Below are 17542 nucleotides of genomic sequence, written 5' to 3'. Positions count from 1 at the left end.
AATCTGAGGGCTCTCTTTTCACCTTGTTTATAGTTTCCTTTGTTGTGCAAAAGCTTTTAAGTTTAATTAGGTCCCATTTGTTTATTTTTGCTTTTATTTCCAATATTCTGGGAGGTGGGCCATAGAGGATCCTGCTGTGATTTATGTCGGAGAGTGTTTTGCCTATGTTCTCCTCTAGGAGTTTTATAGTTTCTGGTCTTACATTTAGATCTTTAATCCATTTTGAGTTTATTTTTGTGTATGGTGTTAGAAAGTGTTCTAGTTTCATTCTTTTACAAGTGGTTGACCAGTTTTCCCAGCACCACTTGTTAAAGAGGTTGTCTTTTTTCCATTGTATATCCTTGCCTCCTTTGTCGAAGATAAGGTGTCTATAGGTTCGTGGATTTATCTCTGGGCTTTCTATTCTGTTCCATTGATCTATATTTCTGTCTTTGTGCCAGTACCATACTGTCTTGATGACTGTGGCTTTGTAGTATAGTCTGAAGTCAGGCAGGTTGATTCTTCCAGTTCCATTCTTCTTTCTCAAGATTACTTTGGCTATTCGAGGTTTTTTATATTTCCATACAAATTGTGAAATTATTTGTTCTAGTTCTGTGAAAAATACCATTGGTAGCTTAATAGGGATTGCATTAAATCTATAGATTGCTTTGGGTAGCATAGCCATTTTGACAATATTGATTCTTCCAATCCATGAACACGGTATATTTCTCTATCTATTTGTGTCCTCTTTGATTTCTTTCATCAGTGTTTTATAGTTTTCTATGTATAGGTCTTTTGTTTCTTTAGGTAGCTGTACTCGTAAGTATTTTATTCTTTTTTTGCAATGGTGAATGGTACTATTTCCTTAATTTCTAGTCCAAGGGATGTTCAAAAGTCTTCTCCAACACCATGGCTCAAAAGCATGAATTCTTTGGTGCTCAGTTACTTTTATGGTCCGACTCTCAGATCCATACACGAATAATGGAAAAGCCATAACTTTGACTATATGGACTTTAGTCAGCAAAGTGATGTTTCTGTTTTTAATAAGCTGTGTAGGTTGGTCATAGCTTTTCTTTCAAGGAACAAGTGTCTTTTAAATTCATGGCTGCAGTCACCATCTTCAGTGATTTCAGAGCCCAAGAAAATAAATTCTATCACTGTTTCCATTGCTTCCCCATCTATATACAATGAAGTGATGGGACCAGATGCCATGATCTTAGGATTTTGAATGTTGAGTTTTAAGCCAGCTTTTTCACTCTGCACTTTCACATTCATCAAGAGGTTCTTTAGCTCCTCTTCACTTTCTGCCATAAGGGTGGTGTCACCTGCATATCTGAAGTTATTGGTATTTCTCCCGGAAATCTTGATTGCAGCTTGTGCTTCATCCAGCCTGGAATTTTGCATGATGTACTCTGCACATAATTTAAATAAGTAGGGTGACGGTATACAGCTTTGACGTATTCCTTTTCCAATTTGGAACCATTCTGTAGTTCCATGTCCGATCCTAAATGTTGCTTCTTGACTTGCATACAGGTTTCACAGGAGGCAGATAAGGTGGTCTGGTATACCAATCTCTTCAAGTATTTTCCACAATTTGTTGTGATGCACACAGTCAAAAGCTTTAGCATAGTCAATGAAGCAGAAGTAGGTGTTTTCCTGGAATTCTCTTGCTTTTTCTGTGATCCAACAGATGTTGGCAATTTGATCTCTGGTTCCTCTGCCTTTTCTAAATCCAGCTTGAACATCTGGAAGTTCTCAGTTCACACACTGTTGAAGCCTAGCTTGGAGAATTTTGAGCACTACTTTGCTAGCATTTGAAATGAGTGCAATTGTGTGGTAGTTTGAGCATTCTTTGGTATTGCCTTTCTTTGGGATTGGAATGAAGACTGACCTTTTCCAGTCCTGTGGCCACTGCCGAGTTTTCCAAATTTGCTGACATATTAAGTGCAGCACTGTAACACTCTTTTAGGATTTGAAATAGCTCAACTGGAATTCCATCACTTCCACTAACATTGTTCATAGTGATGCTTCCTAAGGCCCACTTGACTTCACACTCCAAGATGGGCTCTAGGTGAGTGATCACACCATTGTGGCTATCTAGGTCATTAAGATATTTTTTGAATAGTTCTTCTGTGTATTCTTGCCACCTCTTCTTAATATCCTCTGCTTCTGTTAGGTCCTTACCATTTCTGTCCTTTATTATGCCCATCTTTGTATGAAATGTCCCTTAGTATCTCTAATTTTCTTGAAGAGATCTCTAGCCTTTCCCATTCTATTGTGGTCCTCGATTTGTATGCCTTGATCACTGAGGAAGGCTTTATTATCTTTCCTTGCTATTCTTTGGAACTCTGTGTTCAAATGGGTGTATCTTTCTTTTTCTCCTTTGCCTTTAGCGTCTATTGTTTTCTCAGCTATTTATAAGGCCTCTTCAGACAACCATTTTGCCTTTTTGCACTTCTTTTTCTTGGGGATGGTCTTGATCACTGCCTCCTGTACAAATCATGAACCTCTGTCCATAATTCTTCAGGTACTCTGTCTATCAGATCTAATTCCTTGAATCTATTTGTCACTTCCACTGTATAATCATAAGGGATTTGATTTAGGTCAAAGCTGGATGGTCTAATGGTTTTTCCTACTTTCTTCAATTTTGCAAAAGTCTGAATTTTGCAAGAAGGAGTTCATGATCTAGGTCACAGTCAGCTCCTCGTCTTATTTTTGCAGACTGTATAGAGCTTCTTTATCTTTGCTGCAAGGAATATAATCAATCTGAGTTCAGTATTGACCATCTGGTGATGTCCATGTGTAGAGTCATCTCTTGTGTTGTTGCAAGAGGGTGTTTGCCATGATCAGTAAATTCTCTTGACAGAACTGTTAGCCTTTGCCCTGCTTCATTTTCTACTCCAAGCCAAACTTGCCTGTTACTCCAGGTAGCTCTTGACTTCTTTCTTTTGCATTCCAACCCCCTAAGATGAAAAGGACATCCTTTTTTGGTGTTAGTTTTAGAAGGTCTTGTAGGTCTTCTTACAACCATTCAACTTCAGCTTCTTCAGTATTACTGGTTGGGGCATATACTTGGATTACTGTGATACTGAATGGTTTGCCTTGGAAACAAACAGAGATCATTCTGTTGTTTTGGAATTGCACCCAAGCACTGCACTTTGGACTCTTTTGTTGACTATAAGTGCTACTTCATTTCTTCTTCTAAAGGATTCTTGCTCACAGTAGTAGATATAATGGCCATCTGAATTAAATTCGCCCCTTTTGATCCATTTTAGTTCACTGATTCCTAAAATATTGATGTTCACTCCTGCCATCTCCTGTTTGACCACTTCCAATTTACCTTGATTCATGGACTTAATAGTCTAGCTTCCTATGCGGTATTCTTGACAGCATCGAACTTTACTTTCACCACCAGACACATCCACAAGCGGGTGCTGTTTCTGCTTTGGTTCAGCCTCTTCATTCCCTCTGGAGCTATTTCTCTGCTCTTGTCCAGATCAAGGCACCTACTGACCTGGGGAGTTCATCTTTCAGTGTCCTATCTTTTTGCCTTTTCATACTGTTCATGGGGTTCTCAAGGCAAGAATGCTGAAGTCGTTTGCCATTCCTTTCTCCAGTGGACCATGTTTCGTCAGAACTCTCCACCATACCTGTCCATTTTGGGAGACTCTACATGGCATGGCTCATAATTTCATTGAGTTAGACAAGGCTGTGATCCATGTCATCAGTTTGTTTAGTCTCCTGTGACTGTGGTTTTCATTTTGTGTGCCCTCTGATGTATGAGGATAAGAGGCTTGTGGAACCTTCCCTGATGGGAGGGACTGGCTGTGTGGAAAATTTGGTCTTGCTCTGGTGGGCAAGGCCATGCTGAGGAAATATTTAATCCAAATTTCTGCTGATGGGTGGGACTGTGTTCCCTCCCTTTAGTTTGGCCAGAGGCCAAACTGTGGTAGGGGTAGGTGACGTCCTTCAAAAGGACTACAGAGCCTGCCGGGCTTCTCAGGACTGTTGTAGTCAGTGCTCCTGACCCAACAGCAGGCCAACGTCAACTCACGCCTCTGCTGGAGACTCAAGGACTCACAGGCAAGTCTAGCTCAGTCTCTTGTGGGGCGACTACTCCTTTCCCCTGGGTCTTGGTGGGCACAAGGTTTTGTTTGTGCCCTCCAGGTTTTTTCCCCAGTCCTGTGGAAGTTCTGTAATCAAATACCACTGGCTTTCAAAGTCAAATTCCCAGGGGGTTCTCAGTCCCTTTGCTGGATCCCCAGGTTAGGAAATCTCTTGTGGGCCCTAGAACTTTTGCAACGGTGCAAGAACTTGTTTGGTATAATTGTTCTCCAGTTCATGAGTCATCTGCTCAGTGGCTCTATAGTGGAGCTAATGGTGACCTCCTCCAAGAGGACTTATGCCTCACACTGTGCCACCCAGGTCTGATGCAGCCAGAGCCCCTGTCCCCGTGGTAGGTCACTGCTGACTCGTGCCTCTGCAGGAGACAGACACCCCAAGGTGTCTTGTGGAGGTCAGTGCTCCTTTCTCTGGGTCCTGGTGCGCACAATTATTTTTGCATCCCCTCAGCATCTGCCAGGTCTGAGACTTGATTTTAAACATGATTGCACCCCTCCTACTGACTTGTTGGGATTTTTCCTTTGCCCTTGGATGCTGGCTATCTTTTTCTGCTAGGATTCAACATTCTCCTGTTGATGGTTGTTTAGCAACTAGTTGTGATTTTGGTATTCTTGCAGGAGAAGATGAGCACACATCCTTCTACTCCAGTATCTTAGAAGTTAATCAGTCTAAGGCAAGGATGAGACTTTAATCAGGGAGCCATCTGACCAAGAAGATGGAGGGCTAATGTTTCAAAATAACCATATTATCTGGGTCTGGATGCCAGGTTCTTTTATAGATCAGAGATCAGGGGGAGGTGAGGAAGCAAAGTAAAAAGGCCATTAATCTTGCAAACATCTCCTAGAATGGCAAGCCTCAGGCAGGGGATGTGTTCATTTCTTCCTGCCATCGAAAGGTGGACAGAGTTCTGAGCAAAGGCACTTTAGTTTAACAGTCAGGCAGATGGGTAGGACTCTCTGAGGCAGAGCATTCTGTATGATTATAGTAACAAAAGCAATGAAAAGCAAGTCAAAGAAACAGCTTCCGACATGGAGTCAGCATTGGCTTCTTCTCCACAACATATTCACATTCCACTCAAAGCATCTCCTTTTCTTCTGAATTCATGCTGAGATTTCTCCCCAGAAACATCCTCAAGTCCAAGACACTTGGTTTAGAGCCTCCACAGTCATTCCCTCAAGTATGGAACCTTTTGGAAACGGAGCTATGGTTCTCACTGCTGATGCAGCACTCCAGGCTATGGGGTGCAAGCCTGGCTTGCCCTGCCTCTTCTGTGATACCCTTGGTCTAAGAAGCTGCTTGCACATGCCTTCTGCTAGCTGTAGTTGCATACTGCATTTTATGTGTGAAAGTGAAAGTGAAGTCGCTCAGTCGTGTCCGACTCTTTGTGACCCCATGGACTGTAGCCCACCAGGCTCCTCCGCCCATGGGATTCTTCAGGCAAGAATACTGGAGTGAGTTGCCATTTCCTTCTCCAAGGGATCTTCCTGACCCAGGGATCGAACACAGGTCTCCCGCATTGCAGGCAGACACTTTAACCTCTGAGCCACCACAGGGAAGCCTAGTTACTAATTTTTTAAGGCTGGAAATCAGATAGTTAATTTTACACTTTTCAGTTTTTCTCGTATCAACATATAAACATTATAGAATTATTTCTAAGCATTGCTTTTATTTAGCTGTATCCTCCTAATTTTTCTCCCGAAACTTAACATGTTATTTTTGGGAGAAAAACAACAGAATTCCCTGGGGCCTCTGTTATCAATGTCCTTATCGCCACGGTGAACTATAGCCAACTCCCACCTCCCCAGGAGATCCTCCAAGACCTCTAGTTAGGTCACTGGACCCACTATGGGTAGTGTGGAGTCAGCTCAAACTTTGACATGGTCCATCCCATTCCCTACCCTGTGTACGTGGCCACAAGTCCACAGCTGCTAGAGGCAGACCTGGCTCAGCTGCAGGAGCAATTTTCCATTAAAATGTTCTCTAGGCGCTAAGTTCACCAAGGCCCCTGTGTGGGATGAACCTATGGTTTGTGCAGCTTGAAGGAAAGATGTCAGTTCTTCCTCAGTCACACAGCCCTAGGGCTCTGCTTTGGTTTTGGCTGCACCTCTGTTTTTGGTTCACCCACAGGTGTCTGCTTCTTGCCCAGCCAAAAAGGGGTTAAAGGCAGCAACTGGGGGGAGTACTGACCTGTTTCCCACCATTTTGCTACACATATTTTTTTCTGCCCTCTTCTATTTCTGAAGGATGTTAATTACACAGTTTATTTTAGTACATGGCATTATAAGGGAATGTTCTAATCTCATTGTTTTACATGTAGCTGCCCTTTTTTTTTTTCAGCATAACTTACTGAAAAGACTTTTTTCTTCATTGTATATTCTTACCTATATAAACTGATTATAGGTCTGTGGATTTATTTCTGGGATCTCTACTCTGTTCCACTGGCCTATGTATCTGTTTTTGTGCTGCACCATTCTGTTTTGATTACTGTGTATTTGTAGTGTAGTCTGAAGTCAGGGAATATGATAGCTAGCTTCAGCTTCGTTCTTTTTTATCAAGCCTTGCTTCGGCAATTTGGAGTCTTCTGGTTCCATATAAATTTTAGGATTGTTTGCTCTAGTTCTGTGAAAAATCTCATAGGTATTTTGAAAGAGATTGTATTAAATTTGTAGATTGCTTTCAGGATGGCCATCTTAACAATATTAACTTGCTAATTCAGCAGCATGGGCCATCTTTCCCTTTCTTTGAGTCATCTTTAATTTCCTTCATCAATGTTCTATAGTTTTTTTTTTTTTTTTTAAATAAAAACTCTTTTCTATGAAGGAATTGCTGTTTTTGGGCTTCAAGAGATTCTTTTGTGGTTATAAAATTGAAATATCAAGCATTGAGGTTTCTCATTCCTTCTTTGATATATTTAGTACCTATCCAAGGAAGGCCCCCCTGAGAACATAGCAACCCACTCCAGTATTCTCGCCTGGAGAATCCCATGGACAGAGGAGCCTGATAGTTTGCAGTCCATATGGTCTAAAAGAGTCAGATATAACTGAAGTGAATTAGCACGAAGCAGTAGCTGTCTTAATATTCTGCTCATCTACTTGTCAATCCTTCTTAATCTCTGTATCCTTGTCTTCTTTTCTTTACTCTTCCTTAATTTAAATGTTACCAAACATGCTTCATCCACTCTTCTTTTCATAACATATTCCCACTAATAGTATGGTATTAAGGAAACCCAAGCACATATTGCCTGGTGTCAAGTAATATAACACTCAATATCAAGAAGTGAAATAACAAAACAAAATTCAGATGTCCGATGCAAAAAAGGGTCATTCTCTGAAACATTGCAATCAATTATATAAATTGTGAAATATAGGTCACAGTCTTCTTTATTCATCAATAGAAACAAAAGTTTGTGTTCAGATTTAAACAAATACCAAAGATGAACATGAGTGTCATTACTTGGAGAGTGTCATTACTTGAAGAGATGCATCCACTACCATATCATTTCTCCTATTCAAACTAAATATTGCTATGATTTTGTCTCTCATAACTTCCAGGAAGAGATTTCATATTACTTCACTTTACACATTAGATATTTAATGATCTATTTGCCTCTTAGCTTCACCTTAAATAGTCTCCTGTATAAGTCTCTATCCTAGCTATAAAAAAGAAAACAAACAAAATACCATGTAGCCCCCTGAATGTGGAATCCTATCTTGATGTGTTCATGATCTTACTTGCACTATGTGGAATAGTACTCATTTATCTCCATCTAGCTAATTCATATAGTTACTTGTAGACTCAGCTTAAATTCTTTCTCAACAGACTACATAAAGATTATTTTTAATGACTGTCTAATATTTTCATCTATTCTCTTACTGGTTATGGTGTTTCCAATCTTTGTTGCTAATGCTAAAATGTGCATAGAATTTTTTCTTCTACTGAATATTTGCTAAATATTAAAAGCTCAAGGGCTTCCCTGGTAGCTCAGGGAAGAATCCACCTGCAATGCAGGAGACCCCGGTTTGATTCCTGGGTTGGGAATATCTGCTGGAGAAGGCATAGGCTACCCACTCCAGTATTCTTGGGTTTCCCTGGTAGCTCAGCTGGTATAGAATCTGCCTGCAGTGTGGAAGACCTGGGTTTGATTCCTGGGTTGGAAAGACCCCCTGGAGAAGGGAACAGCTACCCACTTCAGAATTCTGACCTGGAGAATTCCATGGCTGTATCGTCCATGGGGTCACAAAGAGTCAGACATGACTGAGTGACTTTCACTTTCACTTTGCATATAAATCTCAAGTATAGTTGGTAAACTCATGTTACACATTAAGGGCTTTTCAAGAGAATATGCAATATGAAAATTTGAATTAAAAATTATCATCACAAGTTTTAAAGTTTTAGATCAAATCAATAGAATTATACATAGACATGAATATTCAAACAACACCAACAAATTAAAATATATGTATTTGGAAAGCAGAACACTAAACCACAACTAAAGATAAGCGTATTGGTATAAGAATTGAAAGAGTTTCCCTGGTGGCTCAGTGATAAAGACTCCACCTGCCAAAGGAGACATGGGCTCGATTCCTGGGTTGGGAAGTTCCTCTGGAGAAGGAAATGGAAACCTACTCTAGTATTCTTGCCTGGGAAATCCCATGAACAGAGGAGCCTTGCAGGCTACTGTCCACAGGGTCACAAAAGATTCTGACATGAATTAGAGATTAAATAAGAACAAAGCATAATATACATACATATATATTCTCTCTCTATACATATATATGTCAGTTTACCAAATGTATAAGATTTAGTAATTTTTATATAATATACATTTAATTTAAAAATTACAAGTTAAGAATAAAGTGATTTATTTCATATAATTATATAGATACATATATGTGTACATATACATATACACATACACACATATATACACACAATATAAATAACATATATATTATTATGCAAGTGTAGTAAAAATTAAGTATGTATATGCATTAAGGATCTGCTCACCAGGACCTCCTCCATCCTGATGACCTGGATTCCTGGGTCCTACAAAGGGCCTACTAGGAAAAAGTAAGGTTGTTTTCCAGCCTATCTCATCTGGCCATATGATAGTCCTCTGTATAGCAGCAAAACGCAGACGATACTTTACCTAGAAGTAGCAGCAGAAAACAAACTATGTTTAAAACCAAACTAAACTGAAAAGCCAATATTAGAAACAAAGCAAAGTTAAATCCACATATGAAACCATGTGATTTGAAATTGAGACTCATCTGATATGAAAGTGATTCTGAATGCCTGCAAGTGACAGTGACTCCAAGCACAACAAATATAATCCAATCACATTTATATTTTAAGTCCTCTCCCAATGCAGACAGTTCACAAAAAGAAGATATACAGGTGGCCCACAAATATATAAAAAGCTTCTCAATGTCACAGAATGGAATAAATACAAATTAAAACTACATTGATATCTTTCTTACCTGTCACACTGGAAAAGTCAAAATATACTGTGTTAACATACTGCATTGACAAGGCAGTCAACGGGCACTTTAATACATTGCTTGTAGTATGCAAAATGGCACAATAATAATGGAGAATCTGACAATGTTCCACAAAACTATATATGCATGCATTGTTTAATTCAGCAATCATACTTTCAATAACAGACTTGGAATATAAACCTCAAACAGTATGGGAAAAAAACCACATGCACAAGGTTGTTTGTTGTAACATTATTTGTTGTGGAAATACAGCATATTGGAATCAACCCAACTGCTCATACATAAAAGACTGCACAAATTACAATACAGAGTTCTGTATCCGCTCAAGGTATAGTCAGAAAACAGAAACTATATAACCTAATGGATAGGTTATACTATCTATACTAGATAACCTAATGGATAGGTTATACTATCTATACTAGATAGCCTAATGGATATGTTATACTATCTATACTAGATAGCCTAATGGATAGGTTATACTATCTATGCTAGATAGCCTAATGGATAGGTTATACTATCTATACTAGATAGCCTAATGTATAGGTTATACTATCTATACTAGATAGCCTAAAGGATAGGTTATACTATCTATACTAGATAGCCTAATGGATAGGTTATACTATCTATACTAGATAACCTAATGAATAGGAGAACTCTAAGGTATCAGATAGAGACAGCAGGAACTAGTCATTGGCCCTAGGACTAAGGAAACTAAACCAAGGGTTTGCAATTATTAAAAATTGCGAACTTAAATGAGAGGTCATGTGGAGATGAAAAATCAAGCCTCAAAGGAGGGGCAGATGTCAGCTAGTACTGGGTTACAGAGCTTGAAAGAGGGGACTTTGGATGGGGACCTTGACTTCTGAAAAGGAGCTCCAGTTGCCTAGTGCTGGGTATCTTTGAGAGGGTGTGACAAGGCTGATATTGAAAAGCATTGAGCAATCTTCAAACTGCATTTGTCTGCCGCTATGAGAAAGAAAATGCTACTGACAAAAAAAGAGATATTTCTGGGGTGTCATTCACAGCAACTACGAGCAGCCAGAAAGCCAACAGAAAAGTTCGAGCTACTTTTTTTTCCTCCAAGTCTTGCTTCTAGTCTGTCTTTTATTAGCTGAGTCCCATAGGTGGCTGAAAAAGTGGAAATGTAGCTGTAGCATCAAAAAGCAAAGTAGATGGATTTATGGTTCAAAAAGAAAAAAGAAAAAAATTACTGACAAGTATGCTACCTTTTCCATAAAAAAGGCAAAATTAGATGTGCATATATGATTTATATTATACATCAGGGGTAAGCTTAAATATATATATATAAACTTGTATATATGTAATATCTATATACTTTATCTATCAATATACTTAAGTTTTGGATGCACTGCAAAGAAAGTTAAGACTTCAGCACACTTTCAGCCAACAGTTCACCGTTTACTAGATTTTAATATTTGCCCAGAGTTTTTATTTGAGGTAAACTTTACACACAATAAAATGTACAAATCTTAACTGTACATTTCCTTAATTATGTAAGTTTTAACAAATGCATAGCTATTCTAACTCAACTACTATCAAGATAAACATTACCCTCATTCCAGAAAGTTTTCGTAATGCCCTTTGCCCGTTGATCCTGACCACAGTCAGAGGTGTAATTTTTCTAATTTCACTACAGATTAATTCTGCCCATTATAAAATTTCATATAAATGGAATTAAATATAATATTGTACTCTTTGATAGAAGGCTTCTTTTACTCCATATGTTTTGAAATTCATTAATGTAATTGCTATTTTCAGTAATTAAATCCTTTTTATCACTGAGCAGTATTCCATAGGGGGCTTCCCTGATGCTCAGTGGTAAAGAATACACCTGCCAATTCAAGAGCTGCAGGAGATTTGGGTTCGATTACTGGGTCGAATTCACTCCAATATTCTGCCTGGAGAATCCCATGGATAGAGGAGCCTGGCAGGCTACAGTCCACCAGGTCACAAGAAGTCAGACATGACTAAGCATGCAGGAATAGAGTAATATTCCATAGTAAGACTATAACAGAGCTCATTAAGTTTATTATGAATGGGTGCTGAATTTTCTCAAAACTTTTTCTGCATCAATTGAGATTAAAAAGCTGAAAAACTGGCTTAAAACTCAACATTCAAAAAACTAAGATCATGGCATCTGGCCCCATCATTCACGACAAATAGGGGAAAAAAATGGAAATGGTGACAGGCTTTATTTTTTTGGGCTCCAAAATCACTGCAGATGGTTAACTGCAGCCACGAAATTAAAAGACACTTGCTCCTTGGACATAAAACTGTGACAAACCTATACTCCATATTAAAAAGCAGAGACATCACTTTGCCGACAAAGTTCTGCAGAGTCAAAGCTATGGTATTTCCTGTAGTCCTGTAGGGATGTGAGAGCTGGACCATAAAGAAAGCTGAGTGCCAAAGAATTGATGCTTTTGAATTGTGGTGTTGGAGAAGACTCTTGAAAGTCTGTTGGACAGCAAGGAGATCAAACCAGCCAATCCTAAATGAAATCAACCTTGAATATTCACTGGAAGGACTGATGCTGAAGCTGAAGCTCCACTACTTTGGTCATGTGATGTGAAGAGCCGACTCATTGGAAAAGATCCCGTTCCTGGGAAAGACTGAGGGCAGGAGGAGAAGGGGGTGACAGAGAATGAGGTGGTTGGTTGGCATCATTGACTCAGTGGACATGAGTTGGAACAAACTCTGGGAGTTGGTGAAGGACAGGGAAGTCTGGCATGCTGCAGTCTATGGATTTGCAAAGAGCTGAATAGGACTGAGTGACTGAACACCACCAACACCACTGTGGAAAACAGTATGGAGGTTCCTTAAAAAATTAAAATAGGGCTATCATATGATCCAGCAGTTCTACTCCTGAGTATTTTTCAAAGAGCAAAATACTCATTTTATTTTTTAATTACAATTAATCATGTGGCTTTATTTTTTTTCCCATTTATTTGTATTAGTTGGAGGCTAATTACTTTACAATATTGTAGTGGTTTTTGCCATACATTGACACGAATCAGCCATGGATTTACATGTATTGCCCATCCCGATCCCCCCTCCCACCTCCCTCCCCACCCCATCCCTCTGGGTCTTTCCAGTGCACCAGCCCCGAGCACTTGTCTCATGCATCTAACCTGGGCTGGTGATCTGTTTCACCCTTGATAATATACATGTTTCAATGCTGTTCTCTCAAAACATCCCACCCTCGTTTTCTTCCACAGAGTCAAAAAGTCTGTTCTATACATCTGTGTCTCTTGTTCTGTTTTGCATATAGGGTTCTTGTTACCATCTTTCAAAGAAGACATACAGATGGCTAACAAACACATGAAAAGATGCTCAACATCACTCATTATCAGAGAAATGCAAATCAAAACCACAATGAGGTACCATTACACGCCAGTCAGGATGGCTGCTATCCAAAAGTCTACAAGCAATAAATGCTGGAGAGGGTGTGGAGAAAAGGGAACCCTCTTACATTGTTGGTGGGGATGCAAACTAGTACAGCCGCTATGGAAAACAGTGTGGAGATTTCTTAAAAAACTGGAAATAGAACTGCCATATGACCCAGCAATCCCACTTCTGGGCATACACACCGAGGAAACCAGATCTGAAAGAGACACGTGCACCCCAATGTTCATTGCAGCACTGTTTATAATAGCCAGGACATGGAAGCGACCTAGATGCCCATCAGCAGAAGAATGGATAAGGAAGCTGTGGTACATATACACCATGGAATATTACTCAGCCATTAAAAAGAATTCATTTGAATCAGTTCTAATGAGGTGGATGAAACTGGAGTCCATTATACAGAGTGAAGTAAGCCAGAAAGATAAAGACCAATACAGTGTACTAACACATATATATGGAATTTAGAAAATACTCATTTTAAAAATATACATGCACCCCAGTGTTCACAGCCGTATTATTTACAATAGCCAATGTGGAAGCAACATTAATGTCTATCCACAGTTAAATGGATAAAGAAGATATCATACACGGGAATATTACTAAGACACAAAAGAATGAAAATTTGCCATTTGCAACATCATAGATAGACATGTTGCTTAAAGAAAAGATAAAGACAAATACTGCTTGGTATCACTTAACTGTGGGATCTAAAAACAAAACAAATAACTATAACAAAGCAGACACAGACTCATAGATACAGAGAACAAACTAGTAGTTATCAGTGGGAGAGAGGGAAAGAGGGAGGGGCATATAGGGGTAGGGATTAAGGAATACAAACTATTAGCTTTAAAATAATGAGCTACAAGGACATATTGTACAGCACAGGGAATATAAACAAATTTTATAACTTTAAATGGTGTAAAATCTATAAAAATTTTTAAACTCCATGTTGTATTCCTAAAACTACTATTGTAAATAAAAACATCTCAATAAAAAAGGGCATTGGAATTTTGATAAGGATTGTGATGAATCTAGGTAGCTACTGGTAGTATGATTTAACAAATTAGGTCTTCCTACCCATGAACTTAGGGCTTCCCAGATGTCTCTAGTGATAAAGAATCTGACAGATAATGCAGGAGACATAAGAGATGCAGGTTTGATCCCTGGGTTGGGAAGATCCCCTGGAGGAGGCCACAGCAACCCACTCCAGTATTCTTGCCTCCATGGACTCCATGGACAGAGAACTCCATGGACAGAGGAGCCTAGTGGGCTACAGTCCATAGCGTCACAAAGAATTGGACATGACTGAAGCAATTTAGCATGCATATGCACACCCATGAACTCGGGCTGTCTTTCCATTTATTTTGGTCTTCTTTAATTTCTTTCAGCAATGTTTTGTAGCTTTCAGTGCATATTATTTGCACCTCCTTGGATAAATTTATTCCTCGGTGTTATATCCTCTCCTCTGTCTACTCTATGATTAAGCCCATTCCAGTTCAGTTCAGTTCAATCTCTCAGTCGTGTCTGACTCTTTGTGACCCTATGGACTGCAGCATGCTGGGTTTCTCTGTCCATCACCAACTCCAGGAGTTTACTCAAACTCATGTCCATTGAGTTGGTGATGCCATCCAACCATCTCATCCTCTGTCATCCCCTTCTCCTACCGCTATCAATCTTTCCCAGTATCAGGGTCTTTCCCAATGAGTCAGCTCTTCACATCAGGTGGCCAAAGTATTAGAGTTTCAGCTTCAACATCAGTCCTTCCAATGAATATTCAGAACTGATTTCCTTTAGGATGGACTGGTTGGATCTCCTTGCAGTCCAAGGGGCTCTCAAGAGTCTTCTCCAACACGACAGTCCAAAAGCATCAATTCTTCAGCACTCAGCTTTCTTTATAGTCCAACTCTCACATCCATACATGACTACTGGAAAAACCACAGCCGTGACTAGATGGACCTTTGTTGGCAAAGTAATGTCTCTACTTTTTAATATGCTGTCTAGGTTGTTCATAACTTTTCTTCCAAGGAGTAGGCATCTTTTAATTTCATGGCTGCAGCCACCATCTGCAGTGATTTTGGAGCCCCCCAAAATAAAGTCTGCCACTGTTTCCCCATCTATTTGCCATGAAGTGATGGGACCAGATGCTATGACCTTAGTTTTCTGAATTTTGAGCTTTAAGCCAACTTTTTCCCACCAGGTTATTATTTGTTACTGAATTTAATGTTTATAACATCTTGTTTATAACTTTTATTTCTCTGCTTACACTTCCTATATTTTCATTTGTTTCAAAAGTTTTTAATTGCTGTTGCAACATGTTTTATGATGGTTGCTTTAAAATCTTTCTCAGATAATTCTAACCTCTAATTCATCTCAGTTCTCATATCAGTAAATTGGTTCTTGGTTTGACAGATGATTTTCTATTTTATTTTGTTAATTTTGTCTATTATTTTAGGAGACTCTGGATACTATTTAAATACTTTATTATATCAGGCAGTCAGCCTATTTTATGCAGCATTGGCTTAATTTCAATGACAATTCAATTTCCAGAGCCCTTTAAGTATTATTTTTGGTCTCACAGTTTATGTGGTTCCACTGGGGCTCACACTGGTTCCTGCTATTTCTGCCTAGAGGAATTCGAGTTTTCCTTCTAGCTGCAGAGGGGGCACAAGGCATAAAGACCTCCCCAGGCTCTTCTGTGGCTGAGTTCCTCATGTCAATTCTGGCTGTTTTGCTCTGCAGGCTCCCTATATAAGACAGGATATTCAGCCCACAAGAAGGAAGAGGCTTTCCTGGTTGGGCATATGTGGCAGGGACCTGCCTGTATGGGACAGACAATTCTTTCTGAATGTGGGACTTCTTGTAGTGGAGTTTCCCTATCACTGTTCCTTGACTGCCCTCATGTATCTGAACAGGAAAAGAGAGTCTCTGGCCCATAGGCATTGCCACTGTTTTGTAGCTGGGACCCTCTTGATGTGGGTTCCACTGGCCCACCCACTCTAGAGTCTTGCATTGAGGGATGTCTTAGGCTGGAGGTAATGAAGAGGCTTCCAGACTGGGATACTTGTGGCTGAGTACCTCTTGCTCATGTGTTTCAGTATCTATTAGCAGGGGAAGGGCTTGGTAAGGAAGGAGAGTGTCTTTCCTGGCCACTAATTGTTATCAGGGTTCCCTATCCATTCCTCATGCTAGATGTGTCAGAACTGTCTAATGTTAGAAATGCTTCCATTTGATGTGGAGTGGCATGAGCCTACTTGCTGTCTTCTATTGCCAGGTTGGAGACCAGATAATGCTGGGTCTTGGCTGTCGTCTGTTGGGTGTGATACATTAAGATGTGTGCCCTTGTGTTACTCCTCTAGGCATGAGGTCTTAAAACAAATTGCAGGGTTCTTATCGCTTTTCAGAGTTTTGCTTTGCCCTTGCATTACATCCAGCTGTGCTTAGTGAGGAATGACAGAGAGAAATGAGTCCCCACCATCCTGTCCAGACCAGAAGTCAACAGTGTCTTTTGATGATAAGAAGTTTCTAAAAGTTTGATAAAAGTTAATCTATTAATTTTTTCTTTAATGGTTATCACTTTCTGTGATCTGAAAAACTTTTGCTACTCCCAAGTAAAGATGATACTTGTCTTTGCTTTACTCTAAAAGCACTGGGTTTAGCTTTGACATTTAAATCTAAAATTCATGAGCTAATTTTTTGTGTGTAGTATGAGGTCAGTTCAAGGTTTATTTTTTCCATATACACACCCAATCATTACAGCACTATTTACTGAAAACATCTTTCTTTCCCCATAAGATTTCTTTGGTGCCTTTGTATTTCTATTTTTAAAAATGAATTAATTAATTAATTTGGCTGCACCCAGTCTAGTTGTGGCATGTGATATCTTCGATATTTGTCATGGTATGTGTTATCCTTCAGTTGTGGCATGCAGCATCTTTCAGTGAAATGAGGAATCTTTAGCTGTGGCATGCAGAATCTTTAGCTGCTGCATGCAGGATCTTCAATTGCAGCATGTGATCTCTTAGCTGTGGCATGTGCAACCCAGTTCCATGACCAAGCATTGAACCCAGGCCCTTGCATTGGGATCAGAATCCTAGCCACTAAACCACAATGAAGTTCCAAATGACTATATTAAAGAAAACTTACTTTTGGGCTTTCTGTTCTATGTCATAGATACATTTGTTGATCATATGCCACTAATACACTTCAATGATTACTATAGTTTTATATGTTTTATATAAGTCTTCCAACTTTGTTATTATTTTACAAAATGGTCTATATATTTTAAGTCCCATGAATTTGCATTTGCATTTAGACCTGATAAACAGGAAGTGACAAGCATTCTAAATGCCCTAGTAAGACATTTGCTTACCACATGTTGAGAAATAAAGCCTATAAAGATTCAGGACCTCGCTAACTGGCGAGCTTTTTATGGGTCCAATGGTCTCTGAGGTATGCCAGGATATATCCTCAAAGAGTAGCTTTGCTGTACACTGTACTCAAAAAAAAAAAAAAAA

General features: G+C 39.3%; 1 protein-coding gene across 1 annotated transcript in view; it reads right to left on the bottom strand.

Moving 5' to 3' along the window:
• LOC110147413 (phospholipid-transporting ATPase ABCA3-like) overlaps positions 1-17542 on the bottom strand; it is a 227198-nt gene that overhangs the window by 186495 nt on the left and 23161 nt on the right. Inside the window, exon 5 of the mRNA XM_070461131.1 lies at positions 9109-9250. Within this exon, the coding sequence (XP_070317232.1) occupies positions 9109-9250 (142 nt within the window). The remainder of the gene's footprint in view (positions 1-9108; positions 9251-17542) is intronic.

The sequence above is a fragment of the Odocoileus virginianus genome, chromosome 33 (genome assembly GCF_023699985.2).
Source record: "Odocoileus virginianus isolate 20LAN1187 ecotype Illinois chromosome 33, Ovbor_1.2, whole genome shotgun sequence".
Lineage (NCBI taxonomy): Eukaryota > Metazoa > Chordata > Mammalia > Artiodactyla > Cervidae > Odocoileus > Odocoileus virginianus.
This window is presented reverse-complemented; position numbering and strand designations above follow the sequence as displayed.